The 25,512-nt window shown below is 33.1% G+C and overlaps 1 protein-coding gene across 4 annotated transcripts; it reads right to left on the bottom strand.

Annotated features, from left to right (window-relative positions):
- Positions 1-4,555: 4,555 nt before the first annotated feature.
- On the bottom strand, positions 4,556-15,577 carry LOC100268067 (protein argonaute PNH1). Of its 4 annotated transcripts, XM_010658086.3 has the most exons (25): positions 15,348-15,577; positions 14,957-15,021; positions 14,356-14,489; positions 11,177-11,532; positions 10,850-11,058; positions 10,555-10,701; positions 10,323-10,456; positions 10,127-10,236; positions 9,252-9,358; positions 9,013-9,151; positions 8,804-8,920; positions 8,458-8,565; positions 8,300-8,371; positions 8,089-8,211; positions 7,759-7,918; positions 7,301-7,422; positions 7,052-7,189; positions 6,834-6,976; positions 6,130-6,192; positions 5,911-5,974; positions 5,706-5,841; positions 5,506-5,579; positions 5,232-5,326; positions 5,118-5,149; positions 4,556-4,934 (listed from the first exon to the last, which is right to left on the bottom strand). In XM_010658086.3, exons 4-25 carry the CDS (start codon positions 11,528-11,530, stop codon positions 4,765-4,767), a joined length of 2,817 nt encoding a protein of 938 aa, XP_010656388.1. In that variant the 5' UTR covers positions 11,531-11,532; positions 14,356-14,489; positions 14,957-15,021; positions 15,348-15,577; the 3' UTR covers positions 4,556-4,764. The 4 variants fall into 4 exon arrangements, with proteins under 4 accessions (XP_010656388.1, XP_010656390.1, XP_010656389.1 ...); XM_010658088.3 differs by lacking the exon at positions 14,356-14,489; XM_010658087.3 differs by lacking the exon at positions 14,957-15,021.
- Positions 15,578-25,512: the final 9,935 nt, after the last annotated feature.

Here is a 25,512-nt window from a genome sequence, read left to right as displayed (position 1 = left end):
ATGTATTTTAGGTATTATGTAATATTTTTATTCATATATTCCTTTTTATATATTTGCTCTTCATATTGTTCAATAAATTGATATAATATTTGTGAGCATTGCCTCTACTAACTCATGCTTAAGATCAATGAATACTAGGATCCAAAGTATGGAAAAATGACTAGTTTTATTAGAGTCATGGATCACATCTCAGCCAGGATTGAGCTCATATATATTTCCTCCTCTTGATATGAACATGTAGGCATCATATTTTGTTGCTATTTGGCTATTTCTCATCTCTTTTCCATTTGAGATGTATTTTGGGTATTATGTAACATTGTTATTCATATACTCCAGTTTATATATTTTCTCTTTCTTATGACCTTACATTCATAGTTATTTCTTTTTCATTTATTTGTCATTTTTGTGGAAAAAAAATGAGTAATGACTATTTTTTAGCTTATTTTTTTAGTATATTTTATTATCTATTCTTTCCCTACCTTGCTTTTCTAGTTTGTATTATTTGAGTGTGTGTAGAATACATGTAGTAGATAATGTGGAGTGTGTAATGGTTATGATGATTTTAAATTTAAGTTCATTGAGGTTTTCATGAGAGTTGGAGGGGGGAGGGGGTTGGACTCTCATTGCACAATTTTAAGGGGGAATTGTTGATATATTAGTCTATGTTAGCAATTTTGTTCAATTTATGCATTAAATTTGATGCATCTCACCTTCAAAGATCTTACTGATCTATTCAACTTTAAGCTAACTTCAAAGTTAATTTTTATACAAGTTATGTATGCATTTGAAATAATTAGAACTTGAAGAATGACTATGATATTATTTTCTAAGTATACCTTTTGGAGAAAGCTTAGAAAACAAAGTTTGAAACTACAAAATGAAGTAGCATGTTTGATGTGTTCCCTAGTGTTAGGATGTGTGATTTCTTTCTATGTTTTTGGTATAAATATACGATTTTCTTGAGTTGTAATGAGGATTTAACACACGAGTATAGTCAAACTTATAACCTTAGTTATTTATCTCTCAAGCTTTCAAAAATAATCTTGAAAGAATTCTTTTACAAAAAGGTGTTTGATCCACTAACTTTATCACATAGTTAAGGTGTTTACCATTTGTTTGCAATTATTCGATTCATGGCTTTTTACATTTATGTATTTTTTAAAAACTCTGTAAATGATTTTTCCACATTACTTGTGATGTTCGTGAGATTAATCAATTTGTAATCAGTATTAATATAATTATTTGTTGGGGATAAATGTATGCCCAAGATCCAATCTATCATGTAATCAACTTTAGTTTTAATAAGGTATTAATTCTTTATTTCATTATCATATCTGTTTAAAATAGTTTATATGATAAGGTCCTTGATTAAAATTTGAAAAATTGTTATCATGATAGAGATTATGATAATGAGAAGCAATTCTTTTATTAATTTTAATCTAAACTGTTCTTGATCATAGGATTATTGTCAACAGGACATCAATAATCCAGATAGATCAATATATATGTGATGGTCTTTATTGGATAAAGATTGATATATCTCATTTGTTAAATTACATATATAGATGATGCACATGTAGATGTGATCATTGAACTGACTCAACTGAGAATTTCTAATGGTTATCTTTACCTTAAATTGTCAATAGGAATTTCTCAAGAAGAAATATAATAGTTTTCTTTGACCTGAGATTATCAAAGTAATTAACAAGTTATTTATTATATTTTAATCCCGGACACCTAATGCCTTAGGGCACTAGTTGAATGGATATTGGATATAATTAAATACTTGTAGAATTAATGATTAATCAAGAAGGAATCCATCAACTCGTGGTAATGAGTTTGAGCTCTATGATAAAAATAAGACCTTGGCCAAGGGCAATTGAATGAATGAAGAAATGAGTTTCTTAAGTCATTCACTAAATAAATAATGTGTTGACTTATTAGAGTTTGACAGTAATACCATACTCTAGAGTTAGCCCAGAGCTGTAAATGATGGAAGGAAATATTACATTATTCTTCTACCGGTTCTTGAAAGTAAAAGATATTACTTCATACTATCTGGACGTTAAGGAGTGTTGCTAGACGCCTACCTTAATTAGTAAATTGATTTGATTAATTTACTACCAACTTAGTAATGAACCTACGGGGTCACACACAAACGAGTGTTTTAATCTTTGCAAAGAGCTATTTATTATTATTTGATAATTAAATTAGAGAATTTAATTTTAATCAAATAAATAAATATGTTCTATGTGGAATATTATTATATTCTTTGCTAGCACCAAGAATATAATTAATATATAGATAAAAAAAAATAAAATATTTTTCTTTGGACGTGGAAGTTAGTCCACGAGAATGTTTGCTAAACATTTGCAAACATATGGGTACATGCAGCAACTTACAGGAGGGATGTGGGTTTTGTTTTTAACTTACAAGACTTGGTCAAAGTGTTTTTCAAATGCTATTGAAAATAGCAAAAGAAAAACAAATGGACCAATAGAATCTCTTAGTAGCCCAAAAAAGGAGGACACGATAGAGATAGATTAAGTGATAAAATCAAAAATCAAATTAGTTGAGTTATCTTATCACTTAAAACAGAAGTTGTATCGGATATGCTATATAGCATATATACACAATCTGAATAAGGATCGATCTATCTTTTTCCTCCTTGTTTTTACGCCAAAGAAATAAAAAGTGTTGTTCTATTTTTTTTTTAAGTTCCGCGTATCAAAGGGTTGATAGCAAAGATTAATTTCGGTGTGGATACACGTAGAGTCTTCATACAATTGGAGAAAATTTTATGCTTGAAGAACTGATATCCAGGTTATTATTTTAAATTTTTGATAGCTGCAGTATATATTTTGAATGCAAAATAGATCAATTTTTCGCTATATGTGTTATAAATTTATTTTATAACCTTTCATTATTAAAATAATTAAAACCATTAAAACCTAGATAAAAATCATATTAGGAATGTGTCGCTTCGGTGGTCCTATTCACCCCACCCCTACCTAGATTTAGCAATCAAAGACATGATCTTAAGAGTCAATGTTGGGGGCCGACCAAAATGTTTCTTCAAGACACAAATGATAGCCTTGAATATACTGAATAAAGAAATAGGCCATAACAAAAGCATGTGAATTTCGTGGCTATGCTGGCCTCACTGTTTCTAAATGAACCTTTTGAGCATGTAAGGAAGCTATCAACTAATAAATGGCATGGGTTGGGTGGACGAGGATTGACCTGCGCTAGAAATTACTGGGATACTTTTCCAATGATTTGGGTCAGACAGGTAATCAGTAATCTTACATCAGGTGAAGAGAATAACCAACAATATCTGATCCTTTAGGCTGTCCCTTTAAGATCCTTTGAGATCAGCTTCTTGCTGTATTCCTTTTTCCCTTTTTTCTTTTTTCCTTTTTCTTGATGACAGTATGATCTGGGCTCATTGCCCCAAATTAAGGGTCACGACATGCCTATAGTTGTAGGCTTCTAAGACAATCATACACCCACCTCTTTTTTTGTACTATAAATTGCCCATTTCAAATTTCAGAATGTGAAAACCTAGCTTATCAGCTAGGCCATGTGTCTCCTTTGAATAGTTTATGCACACCTGCAAACCTTACTAAAGTTTATTGGGGTTTTTTCTCTTGGGTTATTAAACTGTTTGGAATTTTTAGATTAACATATCCTTTAGATAGCAACCTTCCCACTAGATAACTTTGTGGCTTTTATGGTAATTATGCAACGCCCAAGTGCTTATAAGCTTAATTGCCAAACCTTAACTTAGCAGCGATGTGGAACTCAATTGGGTAGTTGCGCAAATCCTCGAATTGACATGTTCGCAATGTAAGAGGTTTACAGCTTCTTATAACTTTGTGAGCTTGTGAAAGCACGAAATAGGAATCAGACCATTTATGGAGATCCTGTTTTATAAAGTCTGCTCACAGCTGGACTCAATTCAATAAAGTCCTGTCCCAGCCACATGCGGATCATTCGAATCATATTTTTCATGACTGAGAGTTCAAAGATATCTTTTCTTTTTAGTACAGCCTTGGGTTAAATAGCTTTTCAGCGTTTTTTGGCCTCCATCAGAAACAGCAAAATTTGACACACAATAATGACTCCCATTTGCTGTTTCTTCAATGGAAATCCATCAGCTTCCCTCTGGTAATGCTCAGACCCAGCAAAGACAACCTCTGGGATTGGATAATGTTGAAGAAATCCAAGTTCTGTGGTTCTCATGCGAGGCTTGAGCATTGACATCCATAGTAGGATTCCTATCTCCTGATTGCCTATATGGCTCCCCTGGCCACCAACAAAGAGATGGATATGATCCCCACCACTATGCCTGACTCCAGCAATCTCCCTTATCTGATAAAGGGCTCCACAACCCCACCATTACCATAAGAGCAAAGGCACCACCTAGTAATTGTCGGTTTGACTAAGTCCCGAATCATCGCAAGGAGCAGGACCAGCATGTTGCTTCCTGCCTGAAAATGATACCACCTCAGGCTGTACCATTTGTATGAGTTGGCCTGGCTTGTTGACTTAATTGAAACAAAGAACCTTCTTCACAAGATTAAATATACTAGATTTCAAAATCCTTCCATTACATATTCCACACTGTGACAAAACTTGTTGGATAAGCTTGCTTTCAAAAAAATCGGTGGTTCACCACTCACATATAAACACAACACTCATGTACAGATATGTCTTTGCATTTCTTCTTTGGTCCCTTCCCAGTGCCTATTTTCTTTTTCTCTAACAGTAGAACATCACATTCTTCACCTTCTCATTCAATGCTGGCAGGGGCCGGACGCGTGATTCATTTGATGTGCGCATGCAATTTGGTATTGCATTCTCAGGCTTATCAGGTTCCATGTAGAATCGAGCTCTGTAGGCTGCCAGATGAGCATAATACGCAGGAGGAACTGCATGCATAGAAAACCAATGCTTCATTGTATAAGATGATACTACGCCATTGTTTCTCACACCGAATTCATCTGATCAAGTTATGCTAGTTCAATTTACTACCCTACAATAGGATCCCTGACAAATATGTATAGCACATCTTCCTCACTTGAAGCAGATTAAGAGATGATTTAGAAGTTTACCTAGAGAAACAGACCGAGTGCACCTTGCATACCTGCAACCAAGTTGTCAACCAGATTAAATCATGGTAAAATTAATAACTCTGGAAAGAGAAGCAAGGGAATGATGCGTCTTACGTGTAACAGAGGTTGTTCGTCAAAGATTGGATCTCATCTGCTGTAAAGTTGTTCTCATCCCAGAGAACATGATAATGAGCGGGTCGGCTGGTCCCCTGCCAAATGTCAATTTCAGTACAAACAAATTCTTGACATGTAGTACTTTACATTCAAAACCATCCTGGCATGCCAACACCAACTTGAAAGTTCTCTTGCAGAAATTGAGAACTTCTGTGTTTTTCTTATCTATTATAAATTTCAGGCCTTGCAATATTTAATGAGTTCAACAAGGTACCTGGATTCCTGCATGACTGCATAGATAAAAGTCAAACTCACTGGGATGGCAGATCTTCGAATCGACCACAGTACCTACAATAGGAACTTCATGCTTGTAACAACCGTATTGCTATTCTAGAGTGGAGATTGTTTGATCAACGGATCAAGCTCAACCATCAAGACATAATCTAAATAAAATTATAAGTAAGAAAATATTACCAGGTAAGATGTTCCCACTCCTATCAGTGCTGCTTTTGTCATTGTGGTTGCTTGCAAAGAGTCTAGTGTGGTGCCGTTTTTGGACGACAACAAATGTCACTGGAGGTTGGTAACTAGGTTCCAATGATGCGCAGGCCTAGACACAGACACTATATAAGAACATGAAAGATGTCTTGATAAGGCATGGTATCAGTTGGTAACCAACCTTACGAATGGCATCAAGTTCATATAGTAGAACCTGGTAGAACTGCCCTTCACTGACACCATCCCTGCAAATATTATGGAAGACAAAAAACAGAAACCATTCTTGAGTCTTGTCTCTCATGCCCAATCAATAGCACAATAACAGTTTCTTTTCTCTAAGTCCTAACCAGAAAGAAAACAGTAGGACTGGACCTGTAATGAATAAGCAAATTAAGAATACCTGTAAAATATTATCCTCAATGGTTTTTTTCCAGTGGCTGCCTTAAATGAAAGTAAAAGCTCTCTGCAGTCATACAGATTCAGTAAGCATCCAACAAGAATGTTGGTTCAAAGTTAAACAAGCGATAACCATAACCACACTATGGAAACCAATTAGATGGGTCCACCCATCACATATATAGTCAAATAGCAGAGTCTGAGGTTAAGAAAGAACTCCTACAACATCTTTGAAGGCATGTTTCAAAACTTCAGCTCAAAGAGAGAAATCCAGAGGTTGAAAATAAACCCAGTCCATGACCAGCATAAGCTAAATCACAAGAAAATAAATTTCCAGTATGTAAAAAGTTCTTCTAACAATTTGGTCAACTTGCCATTTCTTAGAACAGTCAATTGCATCATTTCCAAATATGTTTATGTTGATGAATTTGTTGGCTTATCATCACTGCAACATGATTGTCTTCCTAAAACAGCTGTTCAACTCGTCTAGGGTGAGAGAAATAAAGAAAGGCAACAAAATGAACTAGTTGATCAATCACATGGATCATTCAAATCAAACTCAAGAATAGTCCTATGGAATTCTTCAACAGGTTGGGCTCCGATTAGTCTTGATTAACTTCATGATTTGATTAGATGCATAAAAACTATCAATGTAACATAAACCCAACTCATATCAAGCTAGAGTTCAGAATCATCTTGAATATGCACCTGATCATGCCTCCAGTAACTGTGCCCCCTTGAGGATCTTTCCAGGTTTTATACAAATCTTGAATAAGTTCTTGCCGATGAGCCTGAGCACATACCAATCCAGCATACTTGGTGACTTCTGGCCAGTCTTGGGAGGCTACTACCTGTATAATTGTAATCAATATGGACTCAAACATGGAACTGTAGATTTTGGGAAATACAGGTTTTCATATCCTTACAGCAGCAATTGATGGACAAGAGTCATCTCCAGTCTCTGGATGAGTTACATCGGCTCCAAATATGATTGTTGGAATGTCACTAACCAAAGGAATTCCTGAACTCAAAGCATCTAAAAGCACAGTATTTCTTCCACCCATCTGGGGAAAAAGAAAAATCCCGAAACCAAGCTTAGAGGAAACATTAACTTTGCAATAAGCAATCTATTTTTAAGTAGTAGAATCGCCACAGAAGTTTCAGTCTGGACAGACCTTAACATTGATTTTAAGTGACACGTTTGCCAGGTACTGGTTGCTAATCTTGTAGACATTTTTAGTAAGACAGCACTGAGAAATCAACCCCAGATCTGTGTCACAAATCCGCTTCAAATCACCTAAATGTAGAACATGCAAATTTTAGTCAGAAAACAACTCGTATAATCTCCAAAGTATTATTATGCATGACCAATGTCAATGAAAGTTAACAGTTCTTTTTCCTATGAGCACAATAAATCAATAGCTTACATATTAGGGACATAAATTTTACTTTTGCAAGCAATGCTTTTGATCCAGCACTTAATTACTTCAATGGTTTGAACAACGTGTGTGACAAAATCAAAACGCTTATAGGCAATTCAAAATTTGTAATGCTCGATTTTACCAAGCACAATATCCAGCATAGCTTTGTTAAATCAGACATGGAAAAATTATGGCAACAGAAAACTACATACCATACAAAGAGCCATTGTTGTCTGGAAGAATGGCAATGAGTAACTCCAACTCTTTTCCTCCAAGTTTGTTTGCAGCAGCACTATATACATGTTTCAAGGCCTTCTTAACCTGATCCGGTCTAGCTGAATGTATTGGAATTACTGGCTCATGGTTGAATTCCTAAGATGAAAAGTCAACAACATCAAGTTCCGAGCATGTTGCCATAACTTAATCCAATGGACTATCAGAAGCAACATTGTGATATATTTATGTAGCCAAAGATGACAGCCATAAATTGACAAAAAATAAAATTAAAAAGTTCCTAATATTTGCAGATCAGAAAAGCTTACCATGCCAGAAACTTTGCACATTTGAACCAGCTGATGACAAAAACCGCTTACAGTACTCTCCTGAACACTTCGTGAGAAGTTGATGCAAGCCCAGTAATTGATAGTGCTTCCATTTATCATTTTCTGCATTTACCAAGAATTCCAGTGCCTTAAATTCATACACAAACTACATCTAGTACCAAAAATTTCCATTGCCAGACATTAAATTTACCTTGTTTGTCATATTCCATTGACCAACTTGCGGCAAATATTCTTTTTCTTTTCCGGTATCGTGATATTTAAGCTATCAAGGAACAAAATAGAGGAACAAATTTTAGATCAGACCATGTTAAAATATCCAATAAGAGAAAAGGGGATGTTAAACATTACCCATGGTGCAGGTAGAACTCGAGCTTCAACTGAAGCAAGCTTTTCATCTACAGTGATGCCAAACTCCTTCGCATAGGGATCTTTCTCATACCCATTTTGGTTAATGGTCTGAAAATATAATCGTGAACCTTTAGAAGGATGGAAGTCATTATTCTTGTAAGGCATCAAACACATTCTTTTTGCAGTCATGAGTATAAATACTCTCCAAGATAGAGAAATGGAATATTACCGAAGATTTCCTAAAGCATAAATCAAACAAATACCTTAAGTATGTCCAAATATTCAATTCCATTTTTTCTGTTAATCAAAAGAGTAGGATATAGTTCAACAGATTAGACAAGTAAACCTGTAAAATGTCTGTTTCTCGATCCCTGGGTCTTTGGCATGTTACTTTTAACAAGGAAGTTATCTGCTTGTCAGTCAGCCCTTTGGTATATCTCTGTCCCCCAATAATCTTACAAGCCTGGGAGGATAGGTTAGGAAATATAAGTCAGCTAGAGACGCCTGAAATTTTCTGCATCCAAAACGTTGAAGGAATATTGAATGTGAGCCTACCTCCATTGGTAAGTAATTCACTTTCCTCTGGTTACCTACTTGGAGGCAAGGTAGATGAGAATATCGAATGGTAAATCCATACATCTCCTGAAAGTACTCAACAACTGATTTCATGTTCATTTGCTCATCAACTGGGAAACTGTTGGAATGAGAAGAAACCACCACTTAAACTCACTTCAAAAGATTAAAAAAAAAAAAAAAGGACAATTAAAAGAAGGCAAAATACAAAATATCAGTACATTAGTTCCCTTGTAGGTTGTGATGTCAGTCCTGAAATCCGATATTTCCTTCGTACATTTCCTCTGTGCGTAACTTCAACTTTAACACCTCTAAGAGCTTTCTTAACCTGCTCAATATTTGCATAGGTGTTACCTGATTGGATATAATAACCAAAAGATAGATACTGCTAATAATACAATTTTTTTTGTAATGATAACACCATCTTGGACTAGGGATGCATCTTGGTCTTGCAACTAGAGAATTTGCTTACACCAGGTAAATAAGCTCAGACCAGAACTAATCCTTAAAGATTTTGAGTTTATTAAATAAATTTGATATATTCCAACAGAGGACCAACCTGACTTTAAAATATACCTCTAATGTTCAGTTTTTGGTTGAGAAAATGAAAATCATCCTTTGTTGAGGCTAAACTAAGCAAATCTGGATGATATTGGTCAATAATTTAGAGAGTTAAGTGGGTATTTAACTTAAATACATTCATATTGATGTTAAAGCAGCAATGACCCTCACCTTTTTTTTTTCCTACTTTTAAAGTAGCATTTGAAATTTAAAAGCCCTAATGCAGATTTGAGTCAAGATTTTATTACAATCCTTTAATCTAAGCTCAATGGTGATCACACTAGAAAACTTTTGACAATTATGAACTGAATGGCCAAACAAAAATAAGGACAGAGCTTGAGAAATCAATTTATTAACTTTGGTGGTAGATGCAGCAGTTAGTCTCAGTGATATTGAATCTGGTTTCTAAGCCCTCTGATTCATTGCGAATACAGAGTACACTAATAGATTTGTGATTAAAAAAAAATTATATAATCAGCATCTATATCATTAAGGGCTATATAAACTGATAATTCAGGGACCATAGATATTGTACCTTGACACGGTCTGCATCTGACAATGGCCTTGAAAATACATCTTTGTCCAAAAGTTGAGCCACAAAGTCAATAACAGGTAATGGTTCAATGAATGCAGTTGATGACATATCTGAAATATGAATTAGAGAAAAGTTAAGTTTGGTGATAAATGAAAAATATGAACAAATTCAAGACGGAGTGGAAGAATCATCCCACCGATGTTCAATGATAACCCCATCTGAGTTGGCCTTATACTCTTATAGAAGCCTTGCCATGATTGTAAACCCCCACCTAGTTGCTGAGGATTTTTAATATCAGGAGAATATAAGCATCTCCCAACTGATACATACCTACACACATCCAAATTGATTGATGAACAAACTTGCAATGGCCTTAATTAAACCCAAGAAGAAAAGCGATGAAATATAATTGGACAATGGAGATGTACCTTTGGGCTGCTAGTTGATTTAACACAATATCAAAGATCCTAATTATTTCATGGGGAGTATCAACTTGTTTCCCAGCAAGAAACTCTCGCAATTGGACCATACTAGTGATACCTACAAACTTGATTGTCACTTTGAACTCTCGCTCCCTGAAAGAAGTAGTTGAAACTCAATCAGAACTGTCATAGTTTTTGACTGAAATGGCCAGTGTAAACCATAGATTCCAATAAAACATGACCAATCAAGAGAACAGAATTACATGAGAAAAAATATAAAAAAAAGGAATGAATTACTTACTTTGTAATCCCTGTCCCCTCATCCTCTTCAACCAGTTTCACAGTGAACTCTTTTGATACAAATGGAAGCAGTCCAGCAGTGTAAAGGACCCGTTTACCATCATAAACAGGGAGCCTCATCCCTAGGTCAGTATCTCTGTGAAGTTTCACCAACTGGGCCATGATAGATTTGTTGATTTTGCGAGAAGCAACTTCGGGGGTTATGGTAACCTGAACAAAAATTTAGATTGTTACATGAATTCTCAAAGTCCAGATGAATCCCAGCATTTCCCTCAACCTGCAAAAAAAAGGTTTTCTGGAGTTCAATTTTTGGAGAAAGAGAGCTTACACTATATTGACTCAAGTCTGTATCTGGCACTTGCGCTAGGAAATGGTTGGCTTTAACTACACATTTCCTTCCCAATTGACCATAACCGGGCCTGCGGTGGAACACCAGACCTTTGCTTGAGTCATGAGAACCAACACTTAAATCAAGCTTTGGATCCTGCAACTGCTCCACTTTGGCTCCTTTCCCCCTTCTCCTTCCCTTTCTCCTCCCTATACTCCTTTTTGCATTTTCCAAGCTTTCTTCAGTGCTGGGCATAATTTCTGATGATGTTTGTTGATTCATGGAATTCTGCAGAGGCTTCCTAGTAGAGATCACATGCTTCTGCTCTGGGTTCTTCATTTGCATGTGGGTCATTTCTGTCATAGTAAAATTCGTTTACACATTTGAAGCGTTTCATAACCAGTGCAAACAATGGTTGTGTGTACATCTGGTATCTATATCTAGAGAGAGATGACAAACTAAGAGCTCAAAAGGGCGGGGTCGAAAGGTAATGGCTTAACATTTTGCACGTTTTCTCTGAGAAACTGAAGGGCGTATCTGTATCCTCAGAGAAGATACAAATTTTGGAAAGACATGAAGCATTGTAACCGTTGCAGGCTAAAAAGAAGGAAAAGGAACAGAAGTGCATCAAATCCGCAGAGTGTTTTTCTTCAAAGCGCTGTTATTCTCTGAAAAAGTTTTTGAGCAGAAAGTAAGCTACTTAGAGACGTGCATGCAAACATGCAGAAGTAGGACCCCTTCGGCCATCTTGGACTCCACCCACTGTATTCAACACTAGAGCCATACCAACACAAACCTACAATATAAATTATCCATCTCAATTTAAATTAAGAAGAAAAAACTGCCAATTTGGTTTGTCTCTACTGCAAAGCCTGGATTTAAAATTAATATCCATCTCAGATTCTAACTTAACCATAACTTTGTCTCCTGTGGATAGACAAAACTCAGATATTAAATTGATTTTCAATGGCTAAAAGGCATGGAATTTGGGATTTGGTTCCTAGGGGAGAAAACCACTGTGATGGAGGGACCCTAAATTTATTGCTGCATGGTTATTCCCAGTGGACGAACCCATTGAAGGCGTGGTCCAGTGAAGGAGTTGGATCACTGGACACTGGATCTTCCTAACTTCTTTGTAGGGACAGGTTGTAAGGAAGATTTAATCCTTCTTGAGCAGACACAAAAGGAGCTTTAACTCATCCCAAAGCATAGCTACCAGGGTGACAAAAAACAGATGTAGACAATACAAGAAGTAGGGTATATCAGCCCCCAAAGCATATCACGTCGGCCTGTGCGTTTGGATGTTGATCACTCATTCAATACTTCCAACCTTTAATGCCACAATTGCAGCTCTGAATCATGATCAGTCTATAGTTTTTCTTGTTCTCTAGTAACCAGACACAATGCGCCCAACTTGCTTTTGTTTCTCCAGATGTCAGTACCTTTGTACCTCTATAGTAAATCCTGATACCTTTTCTCCTATCCTGAGGACTGAGCTAAGAAGAGAAATGCATAACGGGAAAGCACTAGGCACATGAACCATGGGATGTTGATTGTTGATCTCAACACATCAACCCACAATCAGGCCCATCATTCCAGTGAACCCGGATGGGTTTTGGTCAAACCAGAAAGGGACTGTTCACTGGTCCAAGGATTCCACTTTGCATCCCCAGGAATATCCTATGCTTTGATCCTCAAGGCGACTTCTTTATACCATTTTATAGGTCCAAGTTGGTTTCGCGGGAGACACTGGCTCTTAAAACCTGGAACCACGTACCCTTGACCCCTAGTCTGGTTTCAACACGCAAGCTCCACCTTATCCCCCTCTCATCCTCACTGCACTGGATTTTACCACCTCATCATGAAAGGCGACTGGACTCGAGACAGTACCACACAGTGGGAGATTTATGTATACTCCTTATTCTTTTATTTTAAAAATGGATTAATTTTAAAAATATAACAAAATGCTACTTTAAAATTTCAAAACTAATTTAAAAATAAGAATTAAAAACATCTCTAAATAACAAAATTATGACAAACTCTTTAGTCTTTACAAAATGAATGATATTTTTCCTAAGATTCTGACATGCAGCATGGGTCTATGCAGTGGAGTTGTATGTGCAACACATGATGTATTTATATTAAACTACTCAACACTTTCAGTTAAAAAAAAAAAAAAAAAACAAGCAGAGAGATGATATGACGATTGATAAGAAGCAGAGTTAAGCATCTTATTGCACAAATCTTGAGGAGAAGGGTCACATTATACTGTGTTTGATAGTTTCAGTGCAGCCACTCTCTCTAGAGGCTTGAGATAACTATATTTTACGAATCAGGATTACCCAGTACATCTCTCTAGATTCATTCACCGATAAAAAGAAGAAACTGGGTAGCATCATAATCATACAAAGATCGAGCAGTTTCGTTCTCTAACAATGGCATGCAACTGAAGAATTTTAATTTCTTGTCAGCTACACGAGGGGGGAGAAAATAGTAACTGAAAATTATTTGAAAATGAATTAATCCCATTTTGACTACTACTTTTAAGTTCCAAGTTAAAAAGGTTCAACTGCCATAATGGAAGTATGAGCAAATTAATACAACTTGATCTTTAGGGAACTTTAAGGCTTAGGTAAATGACAAACATATATATTTGATTTAAGCCATTGGGCAGTAAGTTGGACATCTGGAGAGGGAAAAATAAGCTTGTAGTGATACAGATACAAGGAATTACCAAATGGGAAAAGAGGATATGGGATAAGACAGACCCCAAAAACAGGAAGCATGAGAGCAGCATCATGGATCACAAAAGTGAAAAATGCCGAAAACAAAAGGTCAAAAATGAGAGCTCCCAGTAACCATCAAAGAAAGACAGAGTCACGAAACCCAAAAGTCATACCCACCCATCCAAAACCTCAATCACGTGTGGCTACAGGGGCTGTAAGTGAGTGATAAATGCAAAAGAAGAAGAAGAAAAGAATAATCCATAATTCTTCTCTGCACAAGATATGGTTGAGAGCGAAACGCCAAACACCAAACAACAACCATAGCAATCATAAGACAGAGATATTTAGAGAGGGAGGAGAGAGAAAGTGAGAGTTGCTTTAAAGCACTTCTGAAAAACGCCGACCCCATGGCTGAGCACCACAGTTAAGAAGACGAGGGGGTCTGAAACAAACCTTTTGCTTTACGCTTTCTTCAGAGAGCCGCTAGCTAGCTGCTGATCATTTATCACGGCAACATTAACACTCTCTCTGCTAAGCCTTTAATGCGCTCTTCTTTTGGCCTACCCATTAACTGAAACTCCCAGATTCTGCAACCAACCCCATAAACAATATCGCATTATATTAACATAACAGGTTGTAATAAAGGATGGGGTCAGTGCAACAACTACAGCTACTGTAGACTGTGGGTGGGCTAGATCTTGACTGTAATGCGGCTACAACTCAGAGATCACAAGCTTTGAAGCTGAAAGGGTGCCACATGTATGATGATTCATGACTGGGTTATGCTACCAATGTACTAGTTAGACTGCTTTTTATAGCTAGATATTAAGGTAAGAGATCGGATGAAGATCATTGAAACGACCCCAAACACTAAATTGCGAAATGTACGAGAATTGAGCTTTTAAAGAGAAGATCTATGGCCGATCAAAACGCCAAAAAAGAAAGAACAGACATGGCAACTACAAGATTCAAAGATTTGCTTTCAGGAAATGAGTAGAACGTTTTTAGAAAACAAGAAACAATGCAACAGCAGAGCCCAAAAATAAGAACTCACAAAAGCAGTTGAAGAATATCTGCAAACAACAGGTGGAGAAATGGCTGAGTCCTGCTTCCCGAGTCCTGAATGATGTTGATGCGAAGTAAGAATGTATTGGAACGAAGCAAAAATATGCAGGGTATAAGGATTGTTGGGAGTCGAGATTCATGACTGGAAATGCTATCAGTGTGTTATAAAATAATCATACTTTCTAAATATTCAGCAGAAACACTCACTGCCTTTAAGAAAAGGAGCTTTAAACAAGGGAAAAAAAGGAGAGAGCTTTGAGAATAGCTTTAAGGATGAAAGCGTGCAAATGAGAAAACAAATGGGGTTGTGTTTTGGAAAAACAAAAATAAAGAAAAGAAAACAAAACAAAACAAAAGAATAAAGGTGGCAGATTCCATACGGAGAGTGAAGGAGAGGGGAGTTCTGAGACACTCTGCAAAGCTTTCAGTGCGTTTCCTCTAACTCTGCTTCTTTATTCTCTCGGTAGAGCAAGAATGTTGAATAATTATGAGTGGGCGTGTCAGACTCTCACCGGGGATGTGCTCGGAATTTGATATTCCGGCGAGATAGAACAGAGAAATGCCTCTGCGAAAGAGAGAATGGCAGGGGTGAGCTTTGAAAAAGGCGTGGAGGCACTGCCTTCGAGGCTTTTACATGCGCTGCTGACGCCGACGTATTTTCTTCTTTGCATCTCACTAAATTTAATTTTAAAAAAACAATCCTTATCAACGTATCTTTTCTAAATAAAATTGAGATTCTTTTCTAAAAGTCGGTTTTATTATATTTAATTTTTTTTTCCCTTGATTAGATTTTGGGTTAAAAATCATAAACATATTTTCAACTTCAAACACCAACTCAAATTCATTTTAAAATTAATTTTCATTTAACTAATCATTTAAATTAAGCTAAATGATCAAGTTCCATTTCTTCTAGGAGAATTTTGCTTCTCTCTTTTACTTTTTCACCGTCTATCTTTTTTTTTGTATTCGTTTATATTATATTTTTATTATCGGTCTTTTTCTTCGTATTCGTTCGTATCACAAAACTGACCAACATAATTTTGATTCAAACATAAATTCATTATATTAGTTTGATTAATTTTCTTTAATTTTTAACAAATCAATTGAATCACATTATTTTATGCTCATAAATTTGTGTCATTATTTAAAACGTATGTTTTGAATCGTTGTTTTAATTTTATTGTTATTATTGTTTTTAGGTTCAATTAACATGTCTCTGTGTATTTCATGCTCTATTCTCCATTGTAACACGTTTTTCTTTTTCTTTTTTTATTCTTCTTTTTTTCCTTTCACATGACGAACAGACTTAGAGTTGAAATGAACAGGGCATCGTACTCTTCTTTCTTTTTTTGCATCCACATAACAGACTAGGGTTGAAATGAATAGGGTGTCGCACTTCTCTATCATAATCCATGATGCAGAATGAACTTTAGGCAGCATGATATTGAAACTGTGCACTACCACTCACCATGGTCCTTTAAAGTATACTTGCTCAAAAGTTTTAGGTTGTATGAACTGAACCCCCTCTTGGCCATGTGGAAACAGGTGAATTGTCTCCATCACCTTACTCCTTCCTCTTTTCTGACTCTTATTCCATTAATGGCTTCTAACTAAACAACAAAAATATTCCACTCCACTTTTTTGATTCATGGCCCTCTCTCCATAATCCTTTTACTTTTCAATCATCATACCATGGACTACCCTAAAAAGTTGAATGTGAATAGTTTTACTATTATCTTTTTGGTTAACAAAAACAACTGTTTCCTTTTGAGCCTCTGAATATCCGGAAGTGCAAATCACTCCAAGCCCGGGAAAAGAAATCTTACATAATCTAATAAAACCGTTTGATTATGAAGCGTGAATTACATTTTTCTTGTCCAATCAGCTCGCGAGTAGGAGGATTGTTGGATTTTAAAGTTTGAATCGATTTTGTTGTGTTTTTCTTGCTCGATCACCTTATAAGATTGAAAGTGTCCTTCAAGAAAAAATTTTCATCCTATGGATAATGAGTTTGTTTTTATTATACATCAAACCTTTCAATATTTTAAGATTTTATATTTTAGAAAAATGTAACGTATTTTCTCGAGAATTTCATCATTTTTTTTTATCGATACATTATTACTTGTTGGTGCATTTCATGGACGTATGGATTACATGCATTGATAATCGAACCATATTAAATTCTCATCTTTTTGTTTATTTTCTGGTCGTGTGAGCTTGCGATCTTACTAACAAAATCCTCCATAAAAAATAATTTTCATATGGTGGGTAATTTTATCTTGGACTCCCATTCACAATATTCATGTGAGGAAGGTACAAATTCACTTTCTAGGAATGCTCCAAAAAAATATAAGGTTTTAATTCTTGTCATCATTTCATGGTTGAATGGTCATAAAGTATAATGATGCCTCAATCTCCAATAATCAAAAGGTACAAATTAAGATTCAAAGCATGTCCCCTGGTATTTGTTTAACATTTTGACCCATGGGTCACCAGATCAAATGGTCTAAGGACATGATATTACGTTAGTCCAAAACATTATACTGAAATGATTAAGAAAAGAGCACATGAAATGAATGAAAGTACAGAAGCATACAGAGAGACAAAATTGGTTGTTGGAATTGATCCCACCATGACCCAAAAGAGACTGGGATGCTCCCTTGTAGCTGTATATTCTGCATCATGAAGTGACCTCCATTTTTAGACATAAGATTCTCTCTATATCACTATTATCAAGTGATTGGAACCATTTTGTCGGACATAATCCAAAAAGAAAACCTACCCACCTCTCTCTCTCTCAAGCATCATAGATGACCTTCACTTTTCCTTTTTCTGGGTGACATTCCTTTTGCCAAGTAAACATTAAGAAAAGAAGCGCCATGGCTATTGATGAGTGGCTCACATCCTGTGTAATAATGAAGCATTGGGGCCAAGTTGATGATATTTTGTTTTTTGCTCTTTGTTTAGCAGTGGGAATATAGCGAAGTGGATGGGAGTGATGCACGTTTAAATTAGCAAATAGGGTGATTTCCATTATTCACCGGGACCTATCATAATCAACTCTTCCTAGAGTCTATATCCCAAATTATATGGATCAAAATTAGTAGCCACATTGAATAGGAATGGGTTGGCAATTTGAAATTGGAATTAAATTGCAGGCTTTGGAGTGGGTTAGGCTTGGGATGAGTTGAGATGTGTTACCTAAGATCGAGTGGCTCAAACTAAAACCTGTTTTGTTGGATCGGTTGCTTAAGACCTTTGGTCTCTATCTTAACCTGATGAAAAAAATTGAATCATTTCTTATGGATTTGCTGAAAATAATTCTGACCTAGTTCATGACCTATTAGAAATAGAAGATGCTCTAGTGGCATCCTTATAGATAGAAAAAAAAATGCAATCAATTTGATAATGATCTTTCTTCGAGTCAAACCAAAGAATCCTTTAAATATGATGCAAAAGTGTCAAACTTGGATTCTATGAGAAGTGAAAATTCTCTATATTTGCTCTCTCCATATTTTTACATTTGCATCCAGAATGGTTAAAGACTACTTTTATAGACATGGTATATGTCTTGATGAAGGATAAAAAATATCCCAAAGTTTTAATGATATTAATTTTTTTTTTTATAGGCAAATAAGAGATTGTATTAGAAAAGTCTAACGAAAACGAGAAGAGTACACACGAAGTATACAGACAACACCCAAGAAGCTAGGTTAAAAGAAATAAAAACATTTCTCCTATCTAGACAAAAGTCGCTCTATAAAACCAATTAAGGACAAAAAATGATCATTTAAATACACCCTACCCCAATTCATAACAGTATATAAAAAAGAAAGTTTTAAAGCTTAGTAGGATCGTTCAGTGTCATTGAATACTCTTTCATTTCTTTCATTCCGTAAGGTCCACATTAAACAAAGGGGGTAACCCTCCAAACCGTTTCCTTTCTCTTACTCATAAAAGCACCATGCTAAGCTATCAAATTCCTTTTGATTGAGAGAGATCAAAAGAGAGAGATCAAATTCCTTTTAATATATACATATAGAAAGAGAGAGATCTCATTTGAGAGTAATTTTATGAAATGTTTTTAATCTTTGTAATACTTAAATTTTTTTATTTGAAGAATTGACTTCAAGTGCTAAAAATATTAATTTTTTTTTTAAATCACTATTAAACAAGCTCATGGTATTATAAGTATTGTCAGCTATAGTATTATTTCGATGAAAATATCATCAAATTTTTGAGTCTCAATCAACCTGATACAAAAATGAGGTGAAAATTTTGGCCAACAAAATATTAGACAATAAGACATATATTAAGAGACTTGGTAAGTGTGATTCTTATTGTAAGTAAAAAAAAATTATTAAATTTTAAAAGTAATAAATAAAGTATTTTTGAATATTAGTATATATTTTCAACTTTCTTCACTATTTCTTTTTTTCTTTTCTCCCTTGTCCCATTGTTTCTAGTCCACTTCTTCTTTTCCAAAATTTTCTTTCAAGTCTTCTTTAATGACTTGTAATATTTCTAATCTTCATACGAATCTCAATTTATTTTAAAATGAATATTAACATTGTCTATATTATATAGAATAAATAGGAAATAAACGTATAATAATTCTTTTAAATAAATAATGTAATGGTAACTTTGGTAAATATGAATACTAATGTTATAATAAAAAAATAATCATAAATCATATATTTTTAAATTTTTAAAACAGTAATATTTTAATAGATATTATAAAATATATAAATAAATTCATAAATTATATTTTTGTTAAAAATAAATGATAATATTTAGAAAATGATAATGGTTAATAATAATTTGTTTGGATTAAATTATAAAAAAAGAAAAATTCATTTTTTTAAATATATATAAATAAATAAATAAAATCATAACAAATTACATAGTTTGAAAGAATTTATCTTGATATGTTAAAAATATATATAAATAAATAAATAAAATCATAATCGCTCCAAGTCACTTGTATCCTTTTTTTTTTTTTTGTTCCATTTGGGAGTGCAACTATCTTCTGTAAATTATCATTTTCCCTCCATAATTAGAACACCCAACTTGAGAAGGCTTAGATGAACATTTTTCTTTGGATTTTCTAGAGGAGATTTTCTTTTATTTTTTTCCTAGTTTGTTTTCTTTTGTATTTTTATAAAAATCTTGAGTTTTTTTTAGTAAATGTTGAAATTTATGATGGAGTGAGAAATGGTTGGCCCTCATCCATGACTTTAAAACTATGATTACCCTTTTTTTTATAATAAATATTTTATGGTTATGTTATGTATTTATAATACTCTAAATATAGATATTTTATAAATAAATTTATTACTTAATATTAATTAAAATAAATATTAGTTAAAATTAATAGGGGTAAATGCGTCAATTTGATGATTTCTAAATTTTAAGTTAACTTTATCAAACCATTTCAATACTTAACAATTAAGTTATGTATTTATAATACTCTAAAAATTAAGTAATAATGTTTAAGTTATCAACTTAATAACAATTTAACTTAAAATAAACTTAATTTGTTAAGTAATAAGTATTTAAATTTTATCAAACACTCGCTTAGTGAGTGTTTGATAAATTAACTTAATAACTTAATATGATTTAATGACTTGATTAAAGTCATTAAGTAGATTAAGCTTATTTGGTAAAATGACTTAATATTACAACTTAAAATTAAAAATAACTTTAAGTATTAAGTCAAAATAATTGATTTATCCTTAATCTCAAATATTTTTTTACTTCATTTACTCGTGTTTAGTGAAAATGTATTTTGTAACTATGACAACACATTCTTAATTATTTTTTATTGTAATTATTTTTGTACTTATTTCATATTTCTACAACATTTTAAATATGAATGTTTAACAAATAAATTTATTTGTAAGACATAATGTTTTAATGATAAGAATATTTTGGAACTCAAAAATTCATCCAATCAATACAAGAATGTCTTGATTAAAATTGGTTCAAAATGACTATGTCGATTTTTACTTTATATACAATTACATTATTTTTAATTTTTATTAGGCGAATAAATTGTAAATTAAATGAAAGTAAATGCATTATATTCATTATAAGTGGAGTAATTTTTAATAAATTTAAAACCCAATCCAAACTATACCAAAATTTTTCAAACTAAAACTGATTCAAATTTGTTAGACTTAATACTAGAATTTTTAAAACTATTTAAACTTTTCTATGTCATTTACGTGTAATCAAATTGATGCAAGTCTTAAGTGCTAAAACTCTTATGACTCAAGCACCTGTCAGAGTCGATGACCGATATTACAACTTTGGACTATCATGCATGCGTAATTAATTCCTTGTCATTGCTCATGGGCTCATGCATCTCCATGTCCAAAGAACTAGTGCTATATATTTAAAATATAAGAGATCATTATACGTAAGAGGTCACAGACAGAAATCAATCAAAGAGATCACCATATGCAAGAGATCACGAAGAGAAACAAATCAAAGCTCCACATATGGATCAAAGGAATGGCAATGGAATCAGAGCTCAACTGAGAACTAGTTCTCTCTCTCTCTCTCTCTCTCTATAGTCAAAGCAAATGTAGGTTCCCATGGAGCATAACCCAGAAAAACTGGTAGGTTTTCAAACTGTTGCAGGAGAAATACAGAGTAAGATTATAGAAAAACATAATGTATCCCCATAACGGAAAGTCTATCAAGAGACAATGGAAAGTCATAAAAGAGACAACAAATATAACATTATATAAAGGGATCTTGTTAGAGGGCGACAGTATCATTTAGCATGTACCTAAACTGGTAAAATATATCGATGAATATCGAACCTAATAGTCATACACACCAAAGATGAAAATATTGGTAATCATGAATATATCGGAGATATATCAATGAATATTTTGACAAAATATCGATAAATTTAAAATTGATCAAAATTTATAAAAATATAAAATAAAACTTTTAGAAATTAAATTAAAAGTATAATAGACATTTTAAAGTTGTTTTGTTAAATAAATTAATATATATATATATATATATACATTAATTTGATATAATATTGTATCGTGTCAATAAAAAATATAAATTTGATAAGTGTATATTGATTATTAAATTATATCAAATATTATTTAATGATATATATTGTGATATTTGATTATAAGATATTTCGGTGGATATTTTGATACAAAATATCGGTAGACCTAAAATTGATCAAAACTTATAAAAATATAAAATAAAACTCTTAGAAATGAAATTAAAAGTATAATAGATATTTTAAAGTTATTTTTTTGAATAAATTGATATATATATATATATATATATATATATATATATATATATATATATATATATATATATATATATATATATATATATATTGTACGTGTTAATAAAAAATATAAATTTGATAAGTGTACATTGATTATTAAATTATATCAAATATTATTTGATGATAATATTGTGATATGTGATTATAATATGTTTAATTTTAAAATTTATTTAATATTAAAATTATGATACATTATAAAATAAATGATGATAAATGTATTAATTTTTAATATTTAATTAATATATTAATAATATTAAAAACACTATGAAGAAAATTATGATATGTTTTTACTAATCAATTAAATGAAAATTTTTCATTCAATTATAAAATAGTTATAATTAATTTGTTCTTTAAAGAGTTTTTTTAAATATTTTAATTTGTTTATATCCCAACTTTTGATATATATTTCTTTAGTGCATATTATATATCAAAGGACAAGCTTGACCACTGATATATCCGTGGTATATATTGTTTTGAGACCCACTGACACACACCGATATTTTCTTCACTATACACACAAGTTACACATGCAATCAATTTAGCAAAAATATTGAGACAAGGTACAAAGATTGATCAATGACATGGTACAATGTGAAATTACCAATTAATAGGTAAAGGCCCCCATAAAATATAATTAGAAAAAAGGAATGTATCAGCCAAAGATGCCAAAAATAAGACAAGCAGGCATTTGAAGGTGCCTCCATTTGTACTATTGAATCAGTTATAGGTTTGAAGCTTATAAGGATTTCTTCAGTTAGGCAGATGATAACAAGAGGCATTTAGTTGACACGTGTGGATTGCCCAATTTTAGTTTTGAAGCTTCAATGTATGCAACAGTATAGTCAACCAACGTAAAAAAATAAAAAAATAAAAGTTGTGGAGTTGAATATGAACTATATGTAATTTCAGCTCCGTGGCAATGCAAGGTTCCATAGATGTTTGCATGCCCTTGCTGGGAGGAAGGGCTTCTTTTGCATTGATTAATCTTCTGTTAAGGTATTGTGGCTAGTTGTGAGACTCACTTTAATCAAGGCCAAGTGGCGATTCAACTTACCTTCCTAACTTGATGTCTAAGTACCCTGCCAATAATGAAAGTATCCATCAACTATGGACTTGAGAAACAAACTAGAAGGTAGTAACCTTATAGTTGCTTGCTAATTTTTAAAAAATAAAAAATAAACAAGGTGCTTAGATGGAGAATGTAATGATCCGCTCCCAATCGTGTATATATTGTTCGCTTTGGATTCAAAGGGGTCCTCACGACTTTAAAACACATTTACAGGATTAAGAAAAGTTCATACTTATATAGCGTCAAGAACTTTTCCTCCTATCCAATGTGGGATGTCACAAACGAGGACATTGTGTCTGCATGAGGGGTGTTTGTGACATCCCACATCGGATAGGGGGAAAATTTTTGGCGCTATATGAGTATGGACTTCTCTTAACCCTATAAACGCGTTTTAAAGCTGTGAGGGTCCATTTGAATTCAAAGCAAACAATATCTACACAGTTGATAGCGAGTCGTTATAAATGGTCTCTAACCTTGGTATGGAGGTTTGTTTGGCCTCGTAGGGGTGTTTATCTGTTTGGCCCTGCAATCCCGTGGGACACAACGAGGACGTTGTATCTATATGGGGGTATTTGTGACATCTTACATCGGATATGAAGGAAAGTTCCTGATGCTATATAAGTATAAACTACTTTTAACCCTATAAACGTGCTTTAAAGTCGTAAGGGCCCCTTTGGATCCAAAGTAGATAATATCTACATGGTTGGAAGTGGATCGTTACAGAAAAGACAAAATTCATCATTTTACCCAAGTGAGATAAGGTTGCATCAATCTAGTTTTTTGTGCCATGTGCCTATAAACGTGTCTTTGGTGGACAAGTTCTCCCTAATATTGTAACCAATTTATAGTAAATGATTATAAATAGGAGATTTACAAACAAAAGGAACCCTTTTTGTTTCCTATAAGAAGTGCCCTCTATTTATCTTTTTTAAATGTCTACATTGCTATTATTTAGAGTTGTTGGTAATTCCATTCCAAATGCATTATATTGCACATATATTTTCTTGGGACTTATGATAGTGGTTTTAAGATGTGACAAGTTTGATCTTATCTCATACAACTATTTTCAAGTATAGCGATGTTAAGTTATATTGACAAACAATGTATGTCTCTTAAGGAAACTAAAGGAAGTCCCTCGAGGGACAATAGAACATCTCCTTGGCAAATTCTCTTAGGGATACTAAAATGGCTTCGACTAGTTGATTATCTCTTATGGTCAATCAATTGCCCACTAGTAAAACTATTTGAACAATTTTTTTATATTATGACTATTCGATCACCCACTTAAATGACCTAGCAATGTGTAATTTTTAAATAATTTATGACTAGTTAAAAGTTTGAGAATGATATGAGCCACTTGATAGTTTCAATCCATATTTGATGAAGGTTGGTAGGAGATGAAAGATAATTTTTAACGTCAAGATATTGTATGAGATGATTTTATATCAAGCTTATACGATATTTGATTGTAACTGTATAAAGATCTTTGAATGGTTTTGTAGGATCACCAAATGATGCCCATAGGATTTGGATGAATACATCTAGTAGAGTTGAGTTAGAGAGAAGTGTTTTTAACGTTTTTAGTACTTGAAAATAACTATTTTGATAAAAAAAAAATAAAATTAACCATTAGAAAAATTAAAAATGTTTTTTAAAATCATCATCAAATGGATTTTAAATACACCAAAGATCCGAAAATTAAATCTTAAAAGATCAAGCAAAATTTGCCTTGAAGAAGTTGAAGGATCATGGTAGAAATCTACCAAGGAAGAAGCGTATTAGATTAATGCAACATCGGGAATGTGAGAAGTATACAAGTGCATATTTAAAATATATATATATATATATATATATATATATATATATATATATATATATATATATATATATATATATATATATATATATATGAATTGTTATGAAAAATTTGAAGACGACACTTTTCAAAATTTTTATAATTTAATTTAATTTTTCAAAATTTAAAATACTAAAAAGTGGTTTGAAGATCACATGACAAATTTCTACTTCTTGTATAAGAGTTCATATATTTTGTATATGAATTTATATTTTAAAAAATAAAAAATAAAATAGTGTATCTAAACCTAACTCTAGTAATTACTTGAAAGAGTTTGTGTTTCAAATTTGT

Source organism: Vitis vinifera, chromosome 11 (genome assembly GCF_030704535.1).
Source record: "Vitis vinifera cultivar Pinot Noir 40024 chromosome 11, ASM3070453v1".
NCBI classification, from domain to species: Eukaryota; Viridiplantae; Streptophyta; class Magnoliopsida; order Vitales; family Vitaceae; genus Vitis; species Vitis vinifera.
This window is presented reverse-complemented; position numbering and strand designations above follow the sequence as displayed.